General features: G+C 39.9%; 1 protein-coding gene across 2 annotated transcripts in view; it reads right to left on the bottom strand.

Moving 5' to 3' along the window:
* The window catches only part of RPS6KA3 (ribosomal protein S6 kinase A3), a 62767-nt gene extending 38476 nt beyond the window's left edge, over nucleotides 1–24291 (bottom strand). Inside the window, exons 1-7 of one of the 2 annotated variants that reach the window (XM_083362669.1) lie at nucleotides 23956–24291; nucleotides 19107–19163; nucleotides 10387–10503; nucleotides 9135–9216; nucleotides 8231–8311; nucleotides 6394–6473; nucleotides 233–339 (exon numbers count right to left, since the gene is read on the bottom strand). In XM_083362669.1, coding sequence (XP_083218795.1) covers nucleotides 233–339; nucleotides 6394–6473; nucleotides 8231–8311; nucleotides 9135–9216; nucleotides 10387–10503; nucleotides 19107–19163; nucleotides 23956–24033 — 602 coding nt within the window. In that variant the 5' untranslated portion in view covers nucleotides 24034–24291. The remainder of the gene's footprint in view (nucleotides 1–232; nucleotides 340–6393; nucleotides 6474–8230; nucleotides 8312–9134; nucleotides 9217–10386; nucleotides 10504–19106; nucleotides 19164–23955) is intronic. The other variant, XM_083362668.1, reaches the window with a different exon arrangement.
* Nucleotides 24292–26284: the final 1993 nt, after the last annotated feature.

Here is a 26284-nt window from a genome sequence, read left to right as displayed (position 1 = left end):
AAATAAAATTTATCAAATGTATAAATTTAGCCATGGGCATTTGCAAGTGTTTGTTTCTTTTATAAGAAAGATGAAAGCAGTGTTGTGCTATACATTATTCCTCTCTAGTATTTCCATTGACATTACAATATACATAGGAAAAAAGCAGAGACTTATGACATTTTTTTGCCGTATCCTTCTGCCTCATAATTCCGTGGATACAGCTACTTGAATCCAATTTGAAATAACTTACTTTTCTGGTTTTAGATCTCTGTATATTATCCCAAGACTATGCAGATGGTCTAAAGCGAGTGCTAATTCAGCCAAATAAAATTTGACATCATCCTCTGTGAACATCACCTACAAAGAAAAACATGCATTTCTATAACTAAGGTAGTGTCACGTCCTGCCAGTTCCTACCATCAACGGCTGGAGGGGGGTGGACAAATGGACAATATGATTGTGTGTACATGATGGGAAATAGGAAGGGAGAAATGACAGGTGATGAAGACCAGAGAAGTCTGGAACCATTTTATACCAGAGGCACCAAGGCCATGCACCCTGAGAAAGGAATGTGAATTTCCCAGAACATCTCAGTGTTCTCATAACATCTTGGTGAGACCCCGACTGGCGAAGCATAGATTGGCCACAGGGGGAGAAGAGAAGGGAACCTTTTCTGTATCTTTTTCATGCTGGAAAACCTTAGAGCTAGCCTGACTTCACTGCAATCAACTTCGTTATGAAGTTGAGGGTCTTTTTTTCCTAAGGATTGGGGGAGGTCTGACATTAGGATAGCTCTGTAATTGAGGTCAATCCAGAGGACCTCAATTACCATGAGAACTGTGCAAATGATGTCAGCTCAAGGGAGCAACCAGGAAGAGATCAAAGCCTTGGAGAAAGCATCCTCGAAACCCCCTTCTGGAGGGCTGGATTTATCTGAATTCCTGGGAGATGACCCCAATGGTCCCTCAGGGTCTGGAAAAAGAAGGAGTGAGAAGAGAAGCCCATGGGGATGAAGTTCACTCGGGGAGCCATGGCAGCCGCCAGCAAGAAGTGTACATGGACCTGGAGGGGCTGGAAGAGCAGCAGAACACAGACAAACCAAAGTGAGAGGGCTGGATGCTGGAGCAAGCCATAAAGCTCCTGAGAGGAGCATTCAACAATCTCAAGGCATGAAAGATGCTGACCTGGTCTGTGAACTTTGCTGACTAGCTAGCCCCAAACACAAAGAGTGACAGAGCAACTGCTTCTGTTGTCACAACCATAGGCAGCAGAGGGCACCATGGCTGCGACAAATGCTCCTGTACCAGGCCCTGCAGTCTAACCTGCCCCAGCTGCGAGATCAGCTCCTGTGTGATGGAGACTTGCAAGGCACCCGCCCTTAGCACAAAATTCAATGGAGACCACAAGCAGCTGGGGTTCTTCTTGGCACATGTCTGGACCTACATGTGGGAATATGGTCCAGAAATAGCTACCCAAGGGGTAGTGCATGACTATGGCGCTGGAGGGGCCTATGGCTGAGTGGATGGTCACCCTCCACAATGACAATGTCCCAGGGCTCAGAAACTTTGTTACTTCATGTCTGCCCTTAGGAAGCGCTTCAAGGACCCCTTGGACAACCAAAATGCCAGAGATCACATAAAAACCATCAGCCAGGGATGGAGAGTAGTGAGCGAGTACACCCAAGAGTTCCGTGACCTAACCTGCTGGCTAACCGATTGGCTAGAAGATATCTTGACCAGCTGCATCCGAGATGGACTGAGCGACAAGATCTAGAATATCTGCATCTCCACACTCTCCATGGTTGGTACATTCTAGCAGAGGAGGTAGAGATTGACCTGGTGTAATCCAAATATCGGCTGAGCTGTGGGTGAAGGAGGCACCAAAACTATAGCCACATGAGCAGAGTCCATGCCGGTGGTCCACTGGCTACTTCAGGTGTGGAAAAGAAGGTCACCGAGCTGCTGACTGCCAAACTGTGTGCCCAACCCCAAAGTCAATTCCATGATCTACCAAAAAGTAGGCAAAGCTGCCATGGAGAACCATCAAAACAGTCCTAAAAGGAGTGGAGGTCATGGAGTTCATCCTATCTTCCAAAGATGGTGAGAGAATTCTGACTGAACTGTTGGACAGCCCAGTAGAGACCGACTCTGACTATGACAATGTTCTCTTGATAATTCGCCCAGTCAACCCAGTGACTGTCCTCATAGAACTGATGGTACATTCCTTGGGACACAAAGGGAATTTAGTAGCGCTCCTAGATTTAGGGTGTACCAGGTGTCTGGTCAACCCAGCCGTGATTGAGAAATTGGGTATGAGACTCAGGCAAGTTAAGAGTGCCCATAAGAGTTTTGCCAGCTGGATGGCTCAGTGGGAGGGGAATGTTCTGAACCAGCCCTCTTCTCGCAACCCCTATTCAAAAAGAAGAGTCTGGAAAGCGTCCAAGGCTAAAAGGCTTCTGCCAAGATTTAATTACGCAGTTAACAAAAACACTAGAGCTTGTCTTCTCAAGCGGAAAAGTTGCTTTCAGCAACCAGCCCCTCCCCAAACACTCCTTTTATAGAGAGCTCAGGACGTGGTCTCCCTGTGCCTCCTCCCGAGGAGTCTCACAGCCTTTCTTTGTTTGTTCCTGCTCGACTGCCTCCTGCATCGGGCGTCCTTGAACAGGGCCAGCTGTGGGTCATCTTCCTCCGCACTCTCGGGCTCACGCAGCTGAGAAGAGGTCCCCGGCTGAGGACTCTGCAAAGCCTCCAAATCATCATCAGCCGGTTCGTTTCCCTCCTCCCCCACATCTGAGTCCTCCGATACATCGGACCCGGCTGTCGGACCCACAGGCTGGCCCTGAGTCACAACAGGGAAATACCGGCAATGTTCGTCCCCAAGCTGATAGAAATGAGGATGGGCATGCATATAAAGACTCTAAGCTTTAACATGGCCCCGGGCATAAAGAGGCCTCTGGTATTAGGACTATTTTGGCATTTGAAGTGGAACCCTAATGTGAACTGGAGGAACAGCTTATTAAAGATCCAGCGGGCTACCTGTGAGAAGAGGGGACAAAGATTGTTAGAAACCCACCCCTAAGCTGTCAAGGGTAGCACTGAAGGATGTGCTGCAACCAAAGAACAATCCCATGGCAATTTTTGGAACCCCAAAGAATACTGGGACCTATGGGATGTTTTCAGTAAGAAGGGGTCACAGACTCCAATTTTACCTATCAACTGACTGTTCCATAGAAATCCTGCTGGGGGCTAAACTGCCCAAGTCTAAGCTGCATTTGATGACCCCCGGGGAATTAGAGGAACTACAGACCTTTATAGACAAAAACCTGAAGTATGGGTTCATACAGTCTGTCAGACCAAGAGTGGCCACTCCAGTGCTATTCAGGGAAGAGGATAGGTCCCTTCAACTATATGTGGACTAAACGGTGTCTGTGTGGAGAATGTTTACCCTATCCACTTGATGAAGGACATGTTGGCCCACTTGGCAAAAGGGAAAATTTTCACTGAATTGGACTTGCGGGAGGCATACTACCAAGTCAGAATCAAGGAAGGGGATGAGTGAAATACAGCTTTCAATTGCCCCTTAGTCTGTTTCCAGTTCAAGGTCATGCCTTTTAGATTGTTGGGTGCCCGTGCTGTGTTCATGCAGCTAATAAATGAGATGCTACATGAGCAACTGTATAAAGGGGTCTTAGTCTATCTGGATGATATTTTGATCTACACCAAGACCATGACAAAGCATGTGAAACTGGTCAGGGCAGTGCTCAAGAAACTATGAGTTGCCCAATTGTATGCCACACTTTCCAAGTGTGAATTTCACCAAAGTAAGATTGACCACCTGGGATATCAAATATTCCACAAGGGCACAGAAATGGACCAGGAGAAAGTGCAGGTAGTGCTGGAGTATTAGAAAGCAGCTGCAGAGTTTCCTGGGATTTGCAAACTTTTACTGCCAATTCATTCCCTCATTTGCCCAGACAGCCCTCCCCATCACCAACTTGCTAAAGACAAAGGGAGAAGGAAAACCCAAGCCCAGCCAGCCGCTTATATAGTCTTTGGAATGCAAAGCTGCATTGGAGAAACTTAAACAATTGTTCATGGTGGACCAGTGCTGAAACACCTACACCCCAATGCATTCTTCGTCATCCAGGTGGATGCCAGCAATGTCACAGTAGGCGCGGTACTTCTGCAGGAAAATGAGCAAGGGGTCCTACAGCCATGCGCATATACAGAAATTAAATGAAACGCAACAGTTTGGGAGAAAGAAGCCTTTACTATATGGTGGGCATTCCTAACTTGGAGGTATTTCCTAGAAGAGGGGAAAAACCTATTTGAAGTCTGGACTGGCCATAAGAACTTAGAAGCCTTGAGAATCCTCCAGAGACTAGCACCAAAACCGGCCCAGTGGGCCCAGTACTTTAACCTATTTTTTTAAAATCCCATTTATATCCCGCCCTTCTCCGAAGACTCAGGGCGGCTTACAATCTAAGCACAAATCAATGTGCTTAGCAATAGCCTTCATTCTATGTATCTGCCTGCTTTATTAGGGCTTTCGGGGGCCCCCAAGCGGCATTATTACAAAGTCAGCTTATTGCCCCCAACAATCTGGGTCCTCATTTTACCTGCCTCAGAAGGATGGAAGGCTGAGTCAACCTTGAGCCTGGTGGGATGCGAACCTGCACTAATTGCAGGCAGCTGGTGTTACTTAAGGAGGCATTAGCCCACTGCTCCACCAAGGCTCTTTAACTTCATCTTATGTTATTTCCCATGGGGAAAGAATTTCCTAGCAGATGCTCTATCCAGACTGCTGTAATACAATAATTCAAAGCAAGAGGTAATTAAGGAAGTCATCTTCTCCAGGCAAATAGTGGCCCCACCCAAGTGGCCCCACCCAAGCACACACAAAAGTGAAAGCTCAACTAACTGATGATCTAAAGAGAACCATAAGAGCAGCTTTAGGGGGAGACAAATGGTACCAGGTGCTTAAGAATGAATGTACACTGCAGAATGGTCTAGCATAGGTAAGGGCAAAACTGTACGTACCAGGAAGCCATCAGTTGTTGGTCCTACAACAAAGGCACGACTCAAAAGTGGCAGGGCATTTTCGGTTCATAAACACCCTGCACCTAGTCAAGCGACAATTTTGGTGGCCATTCCCTCAAAAAGGACATAGAAAGCTACATAGTCAGCTGTCCTGCCTGTGCCTCTGCCAAACAGAGACAAGGGAAGAAACTGGGCTCCTCCCAATCTGTAGCAGAACCAAAAGCTCCACGGAAAGAGATATCAATGGACTGTATAGAAGAACTGCCCGAAGGCTTGGAGAACACAGTAATTTGGGTAATAACAGATTTATTTTCCAAACAGGTGCATTTTGTTCCCTGCCAAAAAAATCCCCTCCACTCACACTTTGGATAAACTATTCATGCAGCATATTTACTAGTTACATGGCACTCCAGAACAGATCAGCTCAGATCACAAAGTCTAATTCACTTCGTGGTTTTGGCAGGAATTCCTAAAACTTTTGGGGACCAGTCAGGGGCTCAGCTCCTTGCATTATCCGATTACTAACGGGGGCTATGAACGTAGCAATGGGGTATTGGAGCAGTACCCCAGATGCTATATTAATTACCAGTAGGACAATTGGACAGACCTTATCTCTTATGCAGAGGTTGCTTACAATAATTCAGTACACAGTAGTACTGGGTTCACCCCATTTAAAGTGGCCATGGGACAAGACTTTGTATCTATCCCCAAATTGCTTCAGGCCATCCCATCAATAGCATTACTCCAGGAATGGGTGACCCAATTACAAACCACCTGACCAGTGGTGAGAAAGGTTTTGGAGGAAGCCAGAGAAGCATTCAAAAGGCAAGCTGATAAAAAGCGCACAAAGCCGAAGAACTTTAAATCAGGAGATAAGGTCTATCTGTCTACTAAATTCCTCCAGTCTAGACAACCATCCAAAAAATTGGGACCAAAATATATTGGACCTTTCTCCATAGAAAGAATTATTAACCCATTGACTGTGGAACTACCAAAAACGCTTCAATCTAATGAAGTCGAGGGTCTTTCTTCCCTAAGGGACTGGATTGGGGCAGATCTGACAGGTAGTAAGAATGTTTATTTCTCAATTTAAAGTGTAACATATATAATTAAAAGTAGCATACAGACATTCATTTTATAAAAGCCACTGTCATTAGTAAATAAGTATTAACACAAAGCATCTAAAATTCATACTAATATATAATCATAATTAGCTCTTAGAATTATTTCAAAGTATAGAAAATGTAGAAGAAATGCTGTATGATAAATGCAAAAATTAAGAAATGTGGAAAATATTCCTACATAGTAAAGCACATTTTTAAAAGTTCTATTAAAAAGCTCTTGTTGTAATTATAATATAAACCTTGCTTACCTCTTTGGATAAGCGTGTAAACAAATCGCCTCCCCTGAGAAAGTCTAAAATAAGATATAGCTTCCCTTCTGTTTGAAAAGCTGAGGGAAAAGTAAACAATTGATTTCAGTAAAATCAATACAGTATCTCTAACCATGGAAAGGAACTATTTAATTATTTATGTTATACTCCATAGGCTATAACTAGATAACCATGCCCATGCTAGCACCCATCACTTTTTAGTGCCTACTGCTGCTGTTTGTTTAAGCTGCTACAGTGCTGCAGTAAGTAACTAATTGCATCTACTGATGCTGCTACCATCCTCTCAATCCTTCCTGAAAATTACCCTACTAGAGACGGCTGAACTATTATTGCCTGCCTAAGGGGCTTCACAATCCCGCATTTAAAAATGCTGTAAAAAGCATAATGGCTGTTAGAGCTAGCTTGGAGGGAATCTTCTGTCATGTGAAGTATTCATATTACAACATTGCTATTGCAACATGCTTCGTCATTAACTTTTTTTGGAAGTATTAAAATAAAACGGCTAAATTCCAGCATTTTCCATGGGCTATGATTTTCAAATAATCAATAAAACAATGCCCAAAGCTCAAATTCACTAAAAATGTACAATCATTGCCCGTTAATGCTAAAACATTTATTGTAGAATTTAGTGTATCCTAAGAGACAATACAGGAGCTCTTCCTCATTAAAATGTCTTCAAGCTAGGTTCCTGAATCTCAGTAAGAATGTTTATAAAAGAGAAATGCTTCTATGAAACAAATGATGTCTGGTGGAAAATATATATACAGCATTTGAGTATTTAATCTTCGCAAGAAATACATTGGTCTGTTCTTGGCAAGAACAGCAATATTGCTCTACATTATGAGCCTATTGTTTCACGGTTTTATGAACTGATACTATTGTGCAGAATTGGGATGGCATAAAAGACCTTGGATATAGCAGAACGTTATATACCAACCTCCATGTAAATGGAAAACGTTGGGCAATCTTTGATTATCACCATATACCAGGTAGTATTAATGCTACTTTTTTATTGTCATATTGTCTGCATGGTTATTTGTATGAATGTAATAATACTATATTTTACCATGCTTGAAAAATAAGAGAAAATATTCCAGTGAGGCTCGATATCATATCTTTCAGAATCTATTTAAACTAAGATATTTATTCGAGTCAGTTTTTGACTCCTGCCCACTGCCTGGACAAGTCCTTGTAGTTTTCTTGGCAAGATTGATAGAGAGAGTGACTGGCTCATGATCACTCAGCTGCTTCATGCCTAAATTGGTATTAGAATTCATAGTCTCTGGATTTCTAGCCTGAAGCCTTAACCAGATATTGGCTCTAAATTAAGCTATACGTTGTAATATATTGTCAGTTTCATAAAAGTTTGCACACAATGCCTCAGAAGATCACTGTAGGAAAGCTCTGCTTTGCCCGTCAGAAAGAAGGATGCTGGATTTCTTGAACCAGGACTTTGATAGTAAATCTATGCATCTCATCCCAGCTTAATTTGGCTGGTAGGTTCAAATTTGGCTAAAGTCCTTCAGATACATAGCACAGCATTGTTAAATAAGAATCTTCACTGAAATTAAGGATAATTAAGGATGAACTTGGCAATGTATTACACAGTCCAAAAACTGAAGGAAGAATAAAAATGAAACTTAAAGTAACCCCACCTTGATTTTGGGCTTCAAAATTCTGTTGTTATACTCTCCCAACAATAAGCTAGCAGTCTTGGAATCTGAGGTATCTGGATTTTTTTACGTAGCCTAACACAAAGGGCTCACACAGATATTCTAATCATATGGCATTGATTTGCAAAATTTATTAAACTTACCATAATGTAACTTGACAATAAAGGGATGGTTAACTTCTACTAAGATGTCACGTTCCATTTTTGTCCGAACACGATCACGAACTATAAAACATTTTGTTCAAATTAATAGCTACAAAGTGAATTTAGACTTTTTGTTTTGGAATATCTAGTTATCTCAGCCTAAATGTTTTCCAGAACCTATGTCATGTAAAATGTAGTAAATGCAGTTAGGTAGCCAAATACCATTTTTTCCTTCTACTCAAACGAGTCCGATTCCTAGAAACTGCTTGGACAAGTCCCTGCAGTTTCCTTGGCAAGGTTTTTCAGAAGTGGTTAGGCACTGCCTCTTTCTTAGGACTGAGAAAAAAAATGATAACCCCAAGGTCACTCAGCTGATTTTGTGCCTAAGGTGGGACTAGAAGTCACAATCTTCCAGTTTCTAGCCTGATGTCTTACCCATAAACCAAACTGGCTCTCAATCAAATGCTACTTGATAGTTAAATCAGACAAGTCTGCCAATACCAACCTGTGTTTCAGATAGCTAATAGACAGACAAGCTTTGGCATAGGCAGAAATATTATTATCATCATCACTTTGATAATTTCAGGATTGTTCTACAGAAATATTGGCCATCACTAGACTAACCTCTCCATAAAAGCACTGAATTACAAATACAAATAGGTGATCAGGGAAATACTAATTTGACTATATTTCTACCCTCAGCAAAATCCAGCAACTTGTATGTAAAATAAATTATTAAGCAACTGAATATTTGGCATAGCAGCAGCATGAAAACCTTCATTAACTTCTGCCTGAATACAGGTATCCTCACTTAGCAACTCCCTTGTACAGTGACTGTTCACAGTGACAACCATGATGAAAAAGTAGCTTTTTCTTTAAAACATCTATTGGTTGCATAACTTACCTTTCAATGTTGCTTTTTTAAGCACTTTCATTGCATACAGCTGTTTGGCATCAGGTCCTGAGATTTTTTTCACAAGAAATACCTGTAGCAAGCACAAGTAAAGCCTTTTTAATGTCAAATGCAACAATGTTATTGTGATAAACAGTTGAACAGGCCAACAATATAAACTCTGCAAAGCTTTAAAAAAATGTGAAAGTGAATGGGGCATTTACAAAGTACCCCCTTCTGAATCCTTACAGTAAATGTAAGAATTTGCAGCACCAGAAGTTGCTCCTAGCTGTCTATACAATATGTGCATATGCATGTATACTAACTTAACTACAGTGGGAAAAATGACGTAGTTGTGCATGTATATCACTTGCAAAAACAGGTGGGAGCAGATTCCAAAGCAGCTACATCAACCTGCACAAAGCAGCCCTTTTAACAATTTGGTACACACATGCAAAATGTATTAATATTCAACTCTGCAGCTTGCAGGAGAATAGAATATGAAAAACCCTCTGACTCCCAATAAGAGGAGTATGGCTGATCAGCACATACCAAATATTATTCAAATGTAAAGTTCTCCAAATGTTTTATATGCTTCTGATCTAAAACAAAGTCCTGCCTACCTCAAAGTTAGTCTATTTAGTACTTTGATAGATTCTGAAAAAGTCCTTTGAAGAATTTAGGAAAATGAAAGTAACTCTTAAAATAGTGATATCTCTTTCCATGTGGTTGCTTTGAGGAGTTGCAGACAGATGCTACATTCATGGTCCTGTATGTGTCAAAGCACTCTGAACCAGAATCCAAAGTATTGCAGTTTTATTAATGAAACAAGGTTTTATATTAATTCAACCATGGAAAATTGTGAGGAAGTATACTATGTTTAGATTATTCACCATTCATAATTTATGAACAATCATTCTTAGATATTCAAATCTGAGCTTGGGCAAAAACTAAGAGACAATTAAAGAACCTGAAGAAAGATTTGGTAGGTGGAATTTAAGAACTAGATATTCATTTAGGGAATTCTGATTAGTATAAAGGTAAAAGTAAAGGTAAAGGTTCCCCCGCACATGCGTGCTAGTCGTTTTCAACTCTAGGGGCCGGTGCTCATCTCCGTTTCAAAGCCGAAGAGCCAGCGCTTGTCCGAGGACGTCTCCGTGGTCATGTGGCCGGCATGACTAGACGCCAAAGGCACACGGAACGCTGTAGTATAGGTTGAGGCAAATACTATGGTAGCTTTTAAAAGATCGAATGTCTCTCTTACCTTTCCAAAAGATCCCTGGCCTAGTACTTTAAGGAGTTCAAATTGTGAAGGATCTGCTTTTTCATGCCCTTCTTTGACATGATATGTTATTGCAATCTCTTTAATATTGCCTTCTTCCTAGAAAATAAAATAAAATAAAATTGGTTCAATGTAATGAGGGGAGTTCATGTCATTTTTAAAAATATGTATGTTAGGAGATATTATATAATAATAAAAAGAAAACATACAATATAAATTAAAAGTACAAGTGGATGTTAAAAATGTAAATGAAGGAAAGAAAAAATAATAATGAATTTATATAAAAAATCAGCTTGACCTTTACAGCAGTTATACATTTAACATGAACCCTCCCCCTTTTAAAGTTATGTCATAATTTCATTGTTTCCATATTTTCCTTTCTAAGCATCGAATCCATAAATCAAATCCATTGCCAGCAAAAAATCCATAAAGGGTTTCCAGTCATTAATAAATGTACTTGTTGCCTTGTCCCTAATTAAACAAGTCAATTTTGCACCGAGTGGAATTTATTTCAGAAGATTTTTTTAAAAGACACATCTAATAAAAAGAATATGAACAAGACAAAAACAGATTTCACTGAATATAATTTTGATGCAACAAGAAAAACGGACAAGCAGTTATGATTAATGCTGCACTGAACTGCACGTCATAGCATAAAATTTCAGAAGTTCCCATTATGAAGCATGTGAGAAATGAGAGCATATAACACAAAGTAGTTAGACTTACTAAAGAAGAGTTTCTAGATTCCTCTAAGTTCCACTAATCAAAGAAATGTGTTTATATCTCTCTTTACTTAAACATTTATTCACTAAAAGCAGGCATGTTTGTATCTAGTAACTCCTCCAAGGTCAAGCAGGGTAACATATACAAAATGTTTATTTTTACAATCTTTTGAAAATAAGATTTGGCTCAGTCAAATCATGGCTATCCACCTCCAAAGACAAAATTGATGCTAGGGAGTTAAAACGGCTGGATCTTCAAAATTTTCCATTCTTGATTTAAATAAATTGATTAGTGGCATATTTAGAAGAAAAGATAATTCATGTAAACAATTAAACTAGATTAAGAACATCAGAAACTGGGCAGAGTATATCAGCATGAATTAGCTGCAATAACTTAACACTAACACATTAGTTACTGAAACAAATAGTGGAACCTGCCAGAAACATCCTCATGACTATGGTGGTTAACTTTGCATATATCCACATATATTGTACTGACATCATGCTGGCCACATGACCACAGAAATGTCTTTGGAGAGCACTGGTTCAATGGCCCTTGAAATGGAGATGAGCACCACCCCTTTTAGTCAGCAGCGACTAGTGGAGTAAATCCACAGGGACACCTTTACCTTTACATATATTGCACACTTAAACACACTGGATTGTATGAGTTCTCTGAACTTTTTCCTCCAAAATATTAAGTAAACCTCATTCCTAGTCATTAGATGAAATCATTACACTTCTATAACTTTTGTGATCCTTGGAAGATTTTTTTTTTAAAAAAAAGAATCTTGAATCACCCAATCCTACACCACAAAACGTGTGATAAAAGAAGCTTTTCCTTGGGTTTTTCATAAAACCTCCCATTATGTCTTGCGTATGATGAACAATGGATATTTTGCTAGTAAATTTAAACAGAATTCATTCTACTTATATGTTCTGTAATATTTAGAAATGTCAGGTAGATAAATGAATCATAAGGCATATTACATCCATGTATTACATTTTATATCAAAATTTGAATCTAGTTGGGTCACTGTTGTTGCTTAAATAAATGAATGAGGATATTGAATGGAATCTAGATCAGAGGGCCCCAACCTTTTGGGCACCAGGGACCGGTTCTGTGGAGAGAGGCTTTTCTGTGGACTGGAGGGTGCAGGGTTTTGTGTGCTGCCTGCATCCCATGGATGGGGCTTTGCTTGTTTGGGCGGACCGGTTGCTTGTATGCTGCAGCCCGGTACTGGTCCACAGACTGGGGGTTGGGGACCCCTGAGCTTGACTACCACATAACAATGTCAAAAAAACCAAGAACTGTCTATGAGAAGGATAAATCTAGAGACAAAATATGAAGTGTTCTATCACAAACAGTCCAGACACAGCTGTGAAATTTCTCATTCCTTTAGCAAGTTGTTCAGAATTTAGATAAGTTGTCTTCTTGAATCTGTGAAATGATAAATTCAACACAGATGTAAATGGATTTTCTTTTCCATCCTACAGTGTTATACTAAAATGTTCTTGGCATATTACATTAAAGTCTGTGGGAGTCTAAGCGGTTTTAATTTCTTTAAATAATATTAAACCACTAAAAATATCAGCACTCAGATTATTTTTACTTTACGGCACACCTTAAACAATTTGGAAAATTCTAATCTAATGCTATACTAGCTACAGGCAGTCCTTGCCTTACAACCACAGTTCAGATTAAAAATTCCATCACTAAGTGATGATCGTTAACTAAGTCAAGTCCAATTTTACAACTTTTTTGCAACAGCTGGTAAGCCAATCAGTGCAGTTAAGCGAATCATGGTGATTCTTAATGAATTTGGCTTCTTCCATTGCCTTTCTTTGTGGAAAGCCCAGTGGAAAGGTTGTAAATGATAATCATGCGGTTATGCATGCCAAGTGCCCAAAGTCTGATCACGTGACCATGTGGATGCTGCAACAATCTAAGTGCAAGGACCAGTTGTAAGTCACTTTTTTGTTTGTTTGAAAATCTGGGAAAAATTACAATTAATTGATCCCAGTATTCAACCTTATTGAAAAGCAACTTACCAAATATAATTCAAAATATAGCAAGGTTTACAAATTATGTCACAAAATGTATATTTTAATTTTAAAACATTTGTACTTTGTAAAATAAACTTCAGGAAAAACAAATACGAGCATGAACAAGAATCCTTAAAAAATCACTTTATAGAAAAGTTAAATTACAATGCATGTTACAGCTTTCCTATTAAATAAATTTCTGAGGAGACGCCCACAATGCAACTGTGGAATAAAAATTTGAACCCCTGTGTTACAAAAATATCAGAGATTTTTTGAAGAATATTGAATATATTTTAATGCTCTTAAAATTATACTAATTCAACAAATGATTTGTTCATGTTTATTGGCCATCTAAGACAAGTGTCTTTTTGGTGTTGATTACATTATGTTGGTAGTATAAAATAATAAAGGCAGGATAAAAGTAAATAAAAATAATGTATCAGATAGTTGCCCTACTATCATACTTTCTAGGTTTAATATTCATAAATTTGTTAATACAATTTTGGAAACAGAATATGATATAAATATGTGGATGTTTAAATCTGAATTATACATCAACAATGTGTATAATTATACACCATCCAGTATCCAGTATGAGTTACCTATCAAAACAGTTTCAGTATCCTTGGGAAAAAACCAGTCTGAAAAGAATACATAGTTAATAAGTACCTCTGCATTCTAAGCAGAATATGACAAAACAGACCGATTCTGAATTAGAATTTTAACGTAAGTTTATGTACGTAAGTGATTGTTGGAAAGTGGAGAATGGAGCTTTTGAAGATTTATCTCACAGGATGCAACTCAATTCAGATATGAAAAAAAGCATTTCAAAGAGACTCTACCTTAACTGATTCACCATAACCGAGGATGAGAATTTACCATTATGATTTAAAATACTGTATTTAGCCCAGAGTAGTGTTAAAGATACCTTCCTGAAATCTGTTATTCTTGCTTTAAAGTCTTTAGTAAATTACTGTTTGATGAAAATGGCAGGATTCCTTCACCTCAATCACAGAGGTAAGAGAATTGACTGAATTAACATCCAGTATAATTGAAAGTCCCTTGGACTGCAAGGCGATCAAACAGGTCAGTCCTAGAGGAGATCAACCCTGACTGCTCTTTAGAAGGCCAGATCCTGAAGTTGAAACTCAAATACTTTGGCCACCTTATGAGAAGGAAGGACTCACTGGAGAAGAGCCTAATGCTGGGAAAGGTTGAGGGAAAGAGAAGAAGGAAACGACAGACAATGAGGTGGCTAGATGGAGTCACTGAAGCAGTAGGCATGAGCCTAAATGGACTCCAGAAGATGGTAGAGGACAGGAAGGACTGGAGGAACGTTGTCCATGGGGTTGCAATGGGTCGGACACGACTTCGCAACTAACAACAAATAACTGAAAGCAGCCAGCCACCTACCTATAGGGAAACATTTAGGATCTAATTCTGCATTATTCTTGTTCCAATACCAAATATCTTACTTCATTTTTTGTTAGAGGAAGAATGGAAGATTTTTTGTTAGACACTATGTAAGAATATAGTGTCCAGTTCAATTCAGGAAATTTCAGATGGACCTAAATATTTATCACTGTTTCAATCCCGTATTTGTTTAATCCAAGAAAGTTTATCAGAAGCAGCAGGCATTCAAATAAACTTCATGCTAATAATTAACATTATTTTGCTTTCTCTAGACTGCTTGGATAATAACTGCCTATTAAGAGCTAGGGAAAAAAGTCAAATTTACTCTTTCACTATTAAAAAAAATCGAATTCCATACTAATACTAATACATACTAATTTTTATCAAAATTTGCAAAAGGTAAATAAATATAGCCAGAATGAGGGCTAAGGAAGTGTGATATTTAACTTTTCTTAGTAATCTATCATAAAAGACTAGGAGCTTAAGTGCTTGGTGCTGCAATGTTCCAGAAATTAAACATTTCGTATTAAAACATCATCTATTTTCGTTCAAACCAACAACAAATAAAAAGGGAAAGAGCTACATGGAAGAGCTAACGGAAACAGAGCTGATTTGGACAGTGTATGAGAAACTAATATGAAATTTGTCACACTAATGGATGTTTTTTTAATTAATATATGAGTACTTGATATAACCAATAGCTATTAATGAAGAAGAAAGAGAAAAAGATGATAATAATGAATTGCCTCAAATAGATACTGAACATTAATTTTTAATTAATAATTTAATCTATTTCATGTGATCATCTTTAATAATTAAATATTTTAATGATTTAATAGTTTGGTGTAGGGCAGAGTTCCCCAATCTTTCGCAGTTGGTGGCCTGGAGCAGGGGGAAGGGGGAAAGAAGGGAAGATTTTGTGTGTGGGGGGATAAACACATGCAAGCACATGTGCGCGTGCACAAACATCCGTTGCTCATGTGAGTGGCACTGCGAGCACCTGCATGCTCACGGTGACGCTTACATGAATGGGGCTGTGAATGCTAATGACACTCACGCAAGCGGGGCCATGAACGCCTCTGATGCTCATGCGAATTGGGCCGCGAATGCCCGCAGAGACACTCGCACAAGTGAGGCCGTGACTACCCATGATGCTTGCACGAGAGGGGCCATGAACACCTGCAACATTGTGAGCGGGGCTGTGCATGCATGCACATATGTGTGTACCGGCCAGCCATTGATGTGGCTTGGTAGTGGGCTGCAGACCACAGGTTGGGTGCCCCTGGTGTAGGGATTAAGGTGCTAGCCTAGAAACCAGAAGACTTAATTCTAGTCCTCCCATAGGCATGAAAGCCAGCTAGGTAACTTTAAGCCAGTGTCCCTCTCTCAGTCCAACCACTTTACTAAGTTGTTGTTGGAAAAAACAGGAGGAGGAAGGAGTATTATGTATGCTTGCTGCCTTGAGTTACCTAGGAATTAAGGCTAAACTCTAATAAATAAAAATAAAATAAATATTTCACTGAGTCTTCCTTTCCCCCTATCACACATTATTTTGTCACAACCTTACAGTAGCTTTATAAGAAGGACCAGTATGATTTTTTTTCCTATGGCACTCACTGGGGAACACAGGATGGAATAAATAGTTTGCCTTAAATTAACCAAAGTATTTGCAGCCAGAGTGAAATTCTAATCAGAATCTTCCTGATTTATAGATCATTCTTAGTCACTATAACTTAGTCATTTGCAGGTCATTTTAGTCATTGTGAAATACCAACTGAATAGTTTTATATTCCTAGCTTTAAACAGTTGACATTTATCTTTGATAAATATTATAATCATTAACTATGTACTACTATTACTTGACTATCAAGCTACACCAAAATGAATAAAAATTTTATATAATATAAAATTAGTGTACATTTTTCCCCAAACAGCACTGTTCTCCTTAGATTGTTCTCCAATCTAAGCAGTTAAGGAAGTAAAAATTCATTTATACTCAATTATCGGATGACATACATTATCCCATAAATACTATATAAAATAAAAATTTAAAATTCATTTTAGTACATTTTTCATAAATAGCAATATACAATGCAATTAACACAAACCTATACCAAAAGACTTGGGGGGAAAATTGGAACTTTAATGTTATATATGTTGACGGCAGCAAGACTGCTTTATGCACAAAAATGGAAGGATATATTTTGATCCCCACAATGGGTGTAAAAGTTGACGGAGTTAGCAGAGATAGCGAAATTGACTACTTTGATCAAAGAAAAAAACATTAAGTACTAGTTACAAATACACTGAAAAAAGTGACTTGTGACCATTTTGCACACTTACGACCATTGCACATCCCCATGGTCACATGACAATTCAGATGCTTAGCAACTGATTCATATTTATGACAGTTGCAATATCTTGGGGTCACGTGATCAGATTTGCAACCATCTGACAACCAAAGTCAATGAAGAAGCCAGATTCATTTAACAACCATGTTACCAACTTAGCAACTACAACGATTCACTGAACAATTGTGGCAAGAAAAGTCATAAAATGGGGAAAAACTCACTTAACAAATATCTCACTCATTTATCCATTTTTAAGAGCAGATTATTGTTTTTATCATTGAAGTGCTGAGCAAAACACCTTTTAACTATGAATACCAGTCTTGATTACCTCTTTCATGTAAGAGATTTCACATACAGTAAAATGACAATAAAGATTATCTTATATTTTAAAAAAGAGAAATCATAGCTGTTCTTATACTTACAAAAATAATGCTTTGATTCTATTCAACTTCTATTACAATTAAATGTAAATGAAATGGCACACAAATTTAATAAATAAGGTTTTCATGTTCAGAGAATGGCTGACATAATTTATAAGCTGACTAGAAACGACTTGCTGATCACTGAGGAAAAGATACTATACTAACCAAAAATTAGGTACAACTCAACAAAGAATTGATAAGTTTATATTGATATGTTATACACTGGAGAAGTGGGAATGTAGTGGGTCTTATTAGAAGTACCAGGAAGATCAGAAATACTAAGCTCAGTACAGATAATCTTTAACTTACAACCATTGATTTAATGATGGTTCAAAGTTATAACAGCACTGTCCATTTTTCAAACTTATATGATCATTGCAGCATCCCCATGGTCACATGACCAAAATTTGGGTGCTTGGCAACTGGTTCATATTTATGACAGTTGCAGTGTCCCAGGTCATATGATCAGCTTTTGCAACCTTCTGACAAGCAAAGTCAATGGGGAAGCCAAATTCACTTAACAACCGTGTTACTAGCTGAACAACTATTGCGATTCACTTAACAACTGTGGCAAGAAAGGTCATAAAATGGGGCAAAACTCACTTAGCAACAGAAATTTTGGGCTCAATTGTGGTTGTAAGTTGAGGACTACTTGTACAAAAATGAACCATCTTTAAGGATTTTCAGGGTGAGAAAATACGGAAAAATAGAACAGTGTAGACTTATTGGATAATTGCATGATGCATACTAAAAAGAGAGGATTTTAATAACAATTATATTTCCTTAAAAAATAGTTACAGCACAGGAGTTGTATTGCATTAAAAATATGTTTTATGGAGGTGTGCAAAACATTCAAAAGTTTTATAACAAACTAATTTACAAAAGTACAAATATAAGCAACTGTATTAAAAAGCAATTTTAAAATTAATAATCATGATAATAAAAAGTGAAGAAAGATCCTGGAAAATTATGTTAAGTAAAACAATTCTGAAAAAATGGACTACAGTAGCAGAAAGTCTTATTGTTCCTTGGTCAAAAATAACAAATATGGATGTTCACAGGTAATACATATCAACAACACACCATTTTATTGGAAAACTTCCAATGCCTCAAAAGCCCACAATTCTAAACACCAAGAATACTGCCAAGAAGAACATTGTATGTTCACAACAATTGATCCAAAATTATACTAGCAATGCTGTTGATTTCAGCCCAAGACATGATAATAGAAGATAGCTCGAGGTTATATGAGTTAATATTGAAATTTCTTAATTGCATCTCCAAGAGCAAGATGATCACAGCCTGAGGCTAAATATTCCCTGAGGCATCCAACATATCAATACTTTAGGATGGAACAAAACAAAACAGAACAGAATAAAATTCTGAATTGGCTGAGTGTGATTGGACACACAAGGAATTTGTCTCTGGTGCATAAGCTCTGTGTACATACAAGCAACAAGTGATAAATCATGATTATAATCATAAAATACAGTCATATATCATAAGATACAAACTCAGTGATAATACTTTTAGTTAAAATATTGAACAATTATAGAAAGTTTTACATCAGGCTTAGTATATCAATGCATTTGTCTTATTAGGAATTGAACTAATAAATGTTACTGAAATTCTGCACATGTGTTACTAAATAGTTCATATAAGAACCTTTATTTTTAAATCTTAGAAGTCCCTTTAACTCATGGATTGAAATTATCTAAATAAATTATGAATCTTCATATTCTACTTACCGTTTGTAGATTTAGTTCTTCTTCGCACATAGGCTCATCCATAATTTGTTGGCCATTCTACAAAAATTATAATTTAAAGAAGAGTTATTGGAGGAACTTTATTAGAGCAACTGAAGTGCAGATAGTCCTCATTTAGGGACTGCAATTGGTGCTAGTGACTTGGTCACTAAGCAAAGCAGTCACTATTGTGTTTCTCTGAAAATAAGACCCACCCAGAAAATAAATCCTTGCCTGATTTTTGGGCATGCACCTAATGTAAGTCCTACCCCAAAAATAAGCCCTAGTTAAGAGCCTGCCCACTCCGTCCTACCATCTGGTTGCTTGCTGCAGCAATGGGGCAGGACAATGCATGTCGCACCGGTTCTGCTGCCACAAGGTGAGGTGAAGCAGGTGTGGGGGAGTGGAGCTGCTCCACGTGTCCTGCACCCACTTACCTCAGGGCCCCTGCAGGCAGGCCGCTCCCCGTTTGGCGACCTCCCCCTGTCCATTCAATGACCCAACTGCCTACCTGCCTCTTCCCTTTCACTCCCTTCCCGAGCTGGACTGCCATGCTATGGAGGATGGGCGAGGGAGGCATGGTCACCTTACCAGCTCTCCCTCCAGTATTTTGGAGCTAGGCGAAAGGATCCTCCACCACTCTGCAACAGCTGCGTCTGCTGATGGAGGGGCTTTCTTCGGTCCTGGCCACCCCTGCTTTGCCCTGCAGATCACCTGCCTCCTTCTCTTCCTTCAACTCTCCCATGGCTTGTGCCGTGACTGGGTGGTACAAGCCTCCTGTTGCTTCCCACTGCCAGCCAGACACCCGCCGAAGCCGTTCAGCTGCACCCTCCCACCGTCTGCTTGCCCACAGCTGCAATGGCTTACAATGGCTTACAGGGCAGACACTCACGAGGCGAGGGTAGTGCTGGTGGAAAGCACCTTCAAGCAAGGAGAAGAGCGGCGCGGACAGGCAGGGGTAGTCAAAGGACCAGGCAGCACAAGCCGTCCCTGCCGCCTTCCTCTGCCTGCCAGACACTTGTGTCACCCAGTCCTTCAGCTGCCCCCGCCTGTCCACGCCACCCTTCTCCTTGCCTGAAGGCGTGTTCTGCTGGCACTGCCCTCGCGTCCAGAGCGTCTGCCCTGGGAAACCCTGTAAACTGTTGTGGGTGGGCGGGCACAAAGTCACGGTAAATGAAAATCATATGACAACAACTATGCTTTCGATTTTACTTAAGCTTTCCTTTGGTTTGTCAGAAGGATATGACCCCAAATGGCTAGGTGAGCCTAAACAGTAAGAAAGGTTTCCAGAACTTAATTTATGAGGAAGCTACTTTAACCTCACTTCCTCAACCTTCGGAATGCTTGCCCAGTGCTAGGATAATTAGCAAGAAGATAATTGATGCTTCTATTTACATTCATTGCAGAGGGAGGGATTACAAGAGAGTAAGCAGGCACACAATGGTTCAGGCACAAGGTAATATGTACTGACTGACTATAATAGGAAACACATGATTGAAAGAGAGATGCCGAGGACAAGAATGTGGGCTTTGGTCACAAAGTTACTTTTTCATTACTGCTGTAACTGAATGGGCATTGTCCAAAGCAGTCAATAAATGAGGACTATCAGTATAATTATATTAATATTTCCAAGGTTTAACCAAAACCAATTTTGCCTTTGCTTATCTAAAAAATATAAAACATAGTTTTGTAAACCAATAATTATTTAAAAAAATAGCAAAGCTACTTTTAGACAAACTAAAGTCTTGCTTTCTCCCAATGTTTTGAAATATTGTTATTTCAAGTACTGTAAGATGTAAACACTAATAATATCTGTTTAAGAATAATGACTCAGTTTGTTCTCTATGAACTGAAAATGGCAGATTAACATGTAATATAAGCCTCTAGAGCAGGGTTTCCCAACCTATGGGGTACTAGTCTGTGGCCTAGTGGCCACCGGGCTGTGGGAATGGCTGGGGAGTACGCTTTAGCGACTCCACAAGGATGCTAGTCGCTGCAAGGGTGCTAGTTTGCGCATGTGCAGGGGGCACTAGCATCACCACCAGCATTGCGTAGGAGGCTAGCGCCCCCGTCAGCATCACATAGGCACTAGTGTGCCATGGGTGCATGCAGTTCTGTTTATGTATGTGTGCGGGTGCGGGTGCTAGCACCACTGGGCTGTAAGAAGCCTGTTTGTGCATGCGCACGCGTGGGCATAAATTTTCTTGCTCCTCCCTTTCACTCCGGGCCGCCAAACAGGAAAGGTTGGGGACCTCTGCTCTAGAGTACTAAGGGAAAAAAAGATGTACTTCCTTAAACATTTCAAGATGACAGTTCATCACACAAATTCTCTGGCATATAAGGTATGGGTTGGCCCTACTTTGCAGCCTTTTGATCACAGCTTTGAGTTCACCTTAAGCTTATCTAAGCATATGTAGTGTTTCTAAATCACATACTTGGGCTTCTGAACTATATGCCTGCAATTGGTTGGCATTTCCATTTTTCCAGTCTAATGTCTAAAGTAGTTCTTTTGGATTTCTGTGCACTGGGAAAGGTGCAAGGGAAGAGGAAAAGAGTGATCGGTAGCAAGATGGATGGACTGAACTATAGCCACAATGGGTGCACTGTTGAAAGTTCTGGTGGACCAAGTGGAGAACAGATTGTCCAGGAGAAAATCTATGTAGTCATTAAAAGTTGACATTGACTTGGATGGCATACAATCAGACAGCTGGAATAAAAACAATGCTTATCTTCTATGCATTATCCTATAGGAGATATGAGTTAGAAACGAGTGATCAAACTTAATTTCAAAAGATTTAATCACCAGACACATTTTTAAAAATTTGATTAAGGTATGTATCTGAATCAAATGTGTGTAAATATTGCATAAAAATTAAATTATCTACTTAACATCTAACAATATTTCATCTGGTTTCATTATTTTCTCAATTATATCTTACCCACTGGGTTCTCTTCTTTCTCATTTTAGTTACTGATACATTGAATACTAGAGTGAAAAAATTATCATAAACATGGAATTGTACCCTCCAGTGACAAACACACACACACACACACACACACACACACATGTAAAATGGTAATTATGTTGCCATCTATAGAATTTTTTTTAAAAAAGATCACTAACACATTCATAAGGTAAAACATAAAAGTGTAATATAAAATGGATTATGAGTAGGAAACAAATTAACACCTAATTATATACATTTAAATAAGGTAGACACAATAATTACCATTATCCCAAAAAATAACAAAGTGAACCCTGTAAGCATGTAATCAAACTTCTCAGGATTACTTTTTGATTTATTAAGCCAGACAATCTAAATTTAGCCAAAACTATTTTGGATAAACTATTTTGAACAACTAGCACAAACTGCTTCTTGAAATATATGAACTGTGAGAAAAATGTGGAAACAAATCATCACCAGTTCCTCTGCCGGTGTCTTTCTTACAGCAGAAGCAAGATGTGCAAACTTTCCTTTTAAAAAAAGTATAAAAAAAAACATCTAGCCCTCGCTGCAAACTTTCTTCCTTCTTCTTAAGACTAGGAGAAAGTTAAGCATTTGGGCAAAATGAGAGGAAATGGAGGGAGGAATGATGTGAAAGTAACCAGACACCACCAAAGGGAACAAAAGCGGCAGGAGTCCTTCAACTGTGCATTACCAAGGCTGACAATCTGGCAGCCCCAACCCCACTCCGATATTACCTTCAAGAGGACAAAATGAGGAAGATATGTTTACAGTCTCTATAGTTCTGCATTAGCAAATTCATATATAACAGCCACTAAAAACTTCGCACAGAAAGTTATATTTCTGTAGCGTTAAAGGTGGGTGTAACATTTCTCCCCATAAACCGTAAAAACTACAAAGAAGGGATGCTTTAAACACTATCTCTATAAAAGAGACACAATACAAATATCCATTTCAAAAGGCTCCTTTATCATGGAAGATACTGTTGTGAAAAACAGGAAAATGTCAAATAATAAAAAAGATGTTATTAAATTAACATGAGAATGTCTGCGTGAAGGCAAATGAAAACAAAGGGCATACAATCCAAATCATAGATGTTCCATTATTTAGAAGGAACAGCATTCTGTAGCCCTACACACAAAAAGTTATTTGGAAAACCCTCCCTTTTATACTTGTTTGCAAAGGAAATTAGTGTAAAAGGATAAGAGGGTAAAGAGTTCCAAAAGCATGTTATTTGCTGCAGAGAAGAAAAGGATATATATTATCAAGTTTTATTCCAAAAGTCCGCTGCATGCATACAGTACTCCAGGGTTATAGGAAGGGGGACTGTAAGCGAACAGATAAGAATCGAACAACTAATTTAGTCAGTGAAATGTTGGAGGCAAAGCTGGACAAAGATGGTCACAAACTGACTGAAAAATCGATCTGAGGTAGTGATATGAGGCAATCTTGATGTCAAACAGCTTTGCTAGATAAATGGCTTCCATCCTCCTCCCCCACCCTGGTTGGGAGTAATAAGATCTGCAACCCAACGTACTCTGGGGACACAGGATTAAGGGAGCCCGAGTCAAAGAGGCAAAGCAAGCAGGAAGCCTTTTTACTTCCCCGGCTTCCGCCCAGCGCCTCTAAAAGAAATAAAACGAGGAAATGGAGCGCGCCTGACTCTTCCCAGCCCTCTCAATGAAAGACGGACAAAAGGCGGCAACGGGGCAGTGACGCTCCTTTGCTGAGGTGGTGAGCGATCTTTTCCTCCCGCTTTTCTCCCCCCACTTCCTCCTGATCTTGCCCGGCAGCGAAGAAGGGGTGGTGGTGGTGGTGGTGCAGGCGGGATTCCACGCGGTTGCCCAGCCGAGCCCCGCAGATGCGGGAATGCCCAATCCGCTTACCTCGACGCTGCTGCCGCTCTCGGCCGGATTCTCCACAGCCATTTTCTGCCAGGGGTCCGCCAACTGTGCCAACGGCATCTTTCTTCTTTACCTTCACGCTCCCGCCGCCGCCGCCGCCGTTGTCTCTTGCCGCCCCTCAGGAACACCACTGAGACATAGGATCCCTCTTCGTTATTTTCCTCCCCGCCAAGGGGAGGAGGCTGCCGGAAACGCGGCTCTTACCCCTCCGGATGAGGCAAGGATACCCACGCCGGCGTAGGAGCAGACGTTCAACTGGAAGCCTCCGCCGCTGGGTAAAGCTAACCTCAGCGCCTGACTTGTCCCGCGGCTCAGGCTATTACTCATTTCACTTCCGCTCCCAACATGGCCGCGTCCGAGCCCTACCTGCCTATCAAACGGAGATTTTCTGCGTCATTCCCGAGGGCGGGACTGACACAGCCAATCATTTTCTAGCTCAGGTAATAAAGAAACCGACTCAGAGCTGCGGGCTGTTTTCACGGGGGGGGGAGAGAGCGGGGGCCGACGGTAGATTTGCTGGTGGAGGACTCCGGATACGTGAAGAAGCGCCCCAGGTACGACTGCTGTCCTCTGCTGCCTTTACCAAAGACGCGTCATCGCTCACCCTTCTCAGAATGCGGTATTCTGCGCACGAGGTCACATTCATTCATCTCCGTGGCCGTTTACCCTCAAGCGTCGGTAATAATCCGGCATAATTGCCACCACCCCCTTAAAGGATGATGGCACGAAACGTGGTTGGGGATTCTTCAGAGCGTAATTAGTTCTCTCTTGCTTTTTTTTTTTTTAAAACGGCCTTTAGTAAATCAAGACGTTTTTAAAATGTCCCGTTACACAGGTATTAACTTGGCTGGAAAACGGGCGCTCCTCGCGACTGTACTTGCAGGAATTGCAGCGCCCGTAAGGACTCGTCGCTCTCTTTACTGTAATGACTTCCTCTTTTTTTTCCTTTATTTAAATTTTGTTGGAGATGATAAAATAACATGTTCATCTGTAATGCTGCAGATTGTTCGTGGTTATTGGTTCATAATTAAGAATTCTATGTTCCCTAAGAAATATATAAAACTAAAACCTACAGCTAAGGGCGTGATTCTGAGAAATATTTCATTTTTGGAAAGGGAATTATTTATTTCCAAGGAAATGAGCTCAGAATTTTACTGAAAGAATAATACTGAAGACAGAGCTTTTTTTTTTAATAACCAGTTTAGGAATTACAAGATTGCAGCTGTAAAATAACATATATTTATTAAATTTATATCCTGCTTTTTTCCAGGAGCAAAGCTGGTAAATGTGTCCCCATATTATCCTCACAAAAAACTGCATTGTAAATTGGATTGAAAGATAGCAACTGATTTTCAGATCAGTTGTGCAAATTTAAATCTTAATCTCCCCAATCCTTATTAACATTCTAGGTAAAAGGTAACGGTTCCCCCGCACATGCGTGCTAGTCGTTTCCAACTCTAGGGGCCGGTGCTCATCTCCGTTTCAAAGCCGAAGAGCCAGCGCTTGTCCGAGGACGTCTCTGTGGTCATGTGGCCGGCATGACTAGACGCCAAAGGCGCACGGAACGCTGTTACCTTCCCACCGTAGTGGTCCCTATTTTTCTACTTGCATTTTTATGTGCTTTCGAACTGCTAGGTTGGCAGAAGCTGGGACGAGTAACAGGCGCTCACTCTGCTACGCGGCACTCGGGATTCAACCCGCCAAACTGCCGATCTTCTGATGCTCAGCGTCCTAACCCACTGAGCCACCGCGTCCCTTATTAACATTCTAATCACTGCTTTATTTCCAATGACAAAGTCCTACCAAAAGTAATCATTACATTATTTTTTTCCAGAACAGAAACCACAACTGTACTTTGAAACATTCTTACTAAAATCTATACTTTATAATATTTTGAATAAATACAATATTCTATAGTATTACCTGAGGTTTTAAAGAAAATTGTGTGTTACTGCTTGAGAATAAACCGTCCCCCTTTTTAACTGTCATAAACATAACACATCTATTTTGATTATGGAAGGAGTTTGTTGTTTCCAGTGTATGTATTGTGAAAAGAAAGCTTTCTGTCAATCCACTTATATCACGGGTGTCAAACTCGCCACATCACATGACGTGTCACGATATCGTGATTCTTTTTGTATTGCCAGCAATGGGGTGGGTGCAGCTTCAGTATGATGAAACCGGCCCATGGGCCGGCAGTTTGACACCCCTGACTTATATGGAATGCAGGTATATTTAAATCAAGTTTGACTTTCAGAGAGATTATGACAAGCGTTAAACTGAAAAGGTTACATCAGCAGGGGATATTACA

Source organism: Vipera ursinii (genome assembly GCF_947247035.1).
Source record: "Vipera ursinii genome assembly, chromosome: 4".
Classification (NCBI taxonomy): domain Eukaryota; kingdom Metazoa; phylum Chordata; class Lepidosauria; order Squamata; family Viperidae; genus Vipera; species Vipera ursinii.
This window is presented reverse-complemented; position numbering and strand designations above follow the sequence as displayed.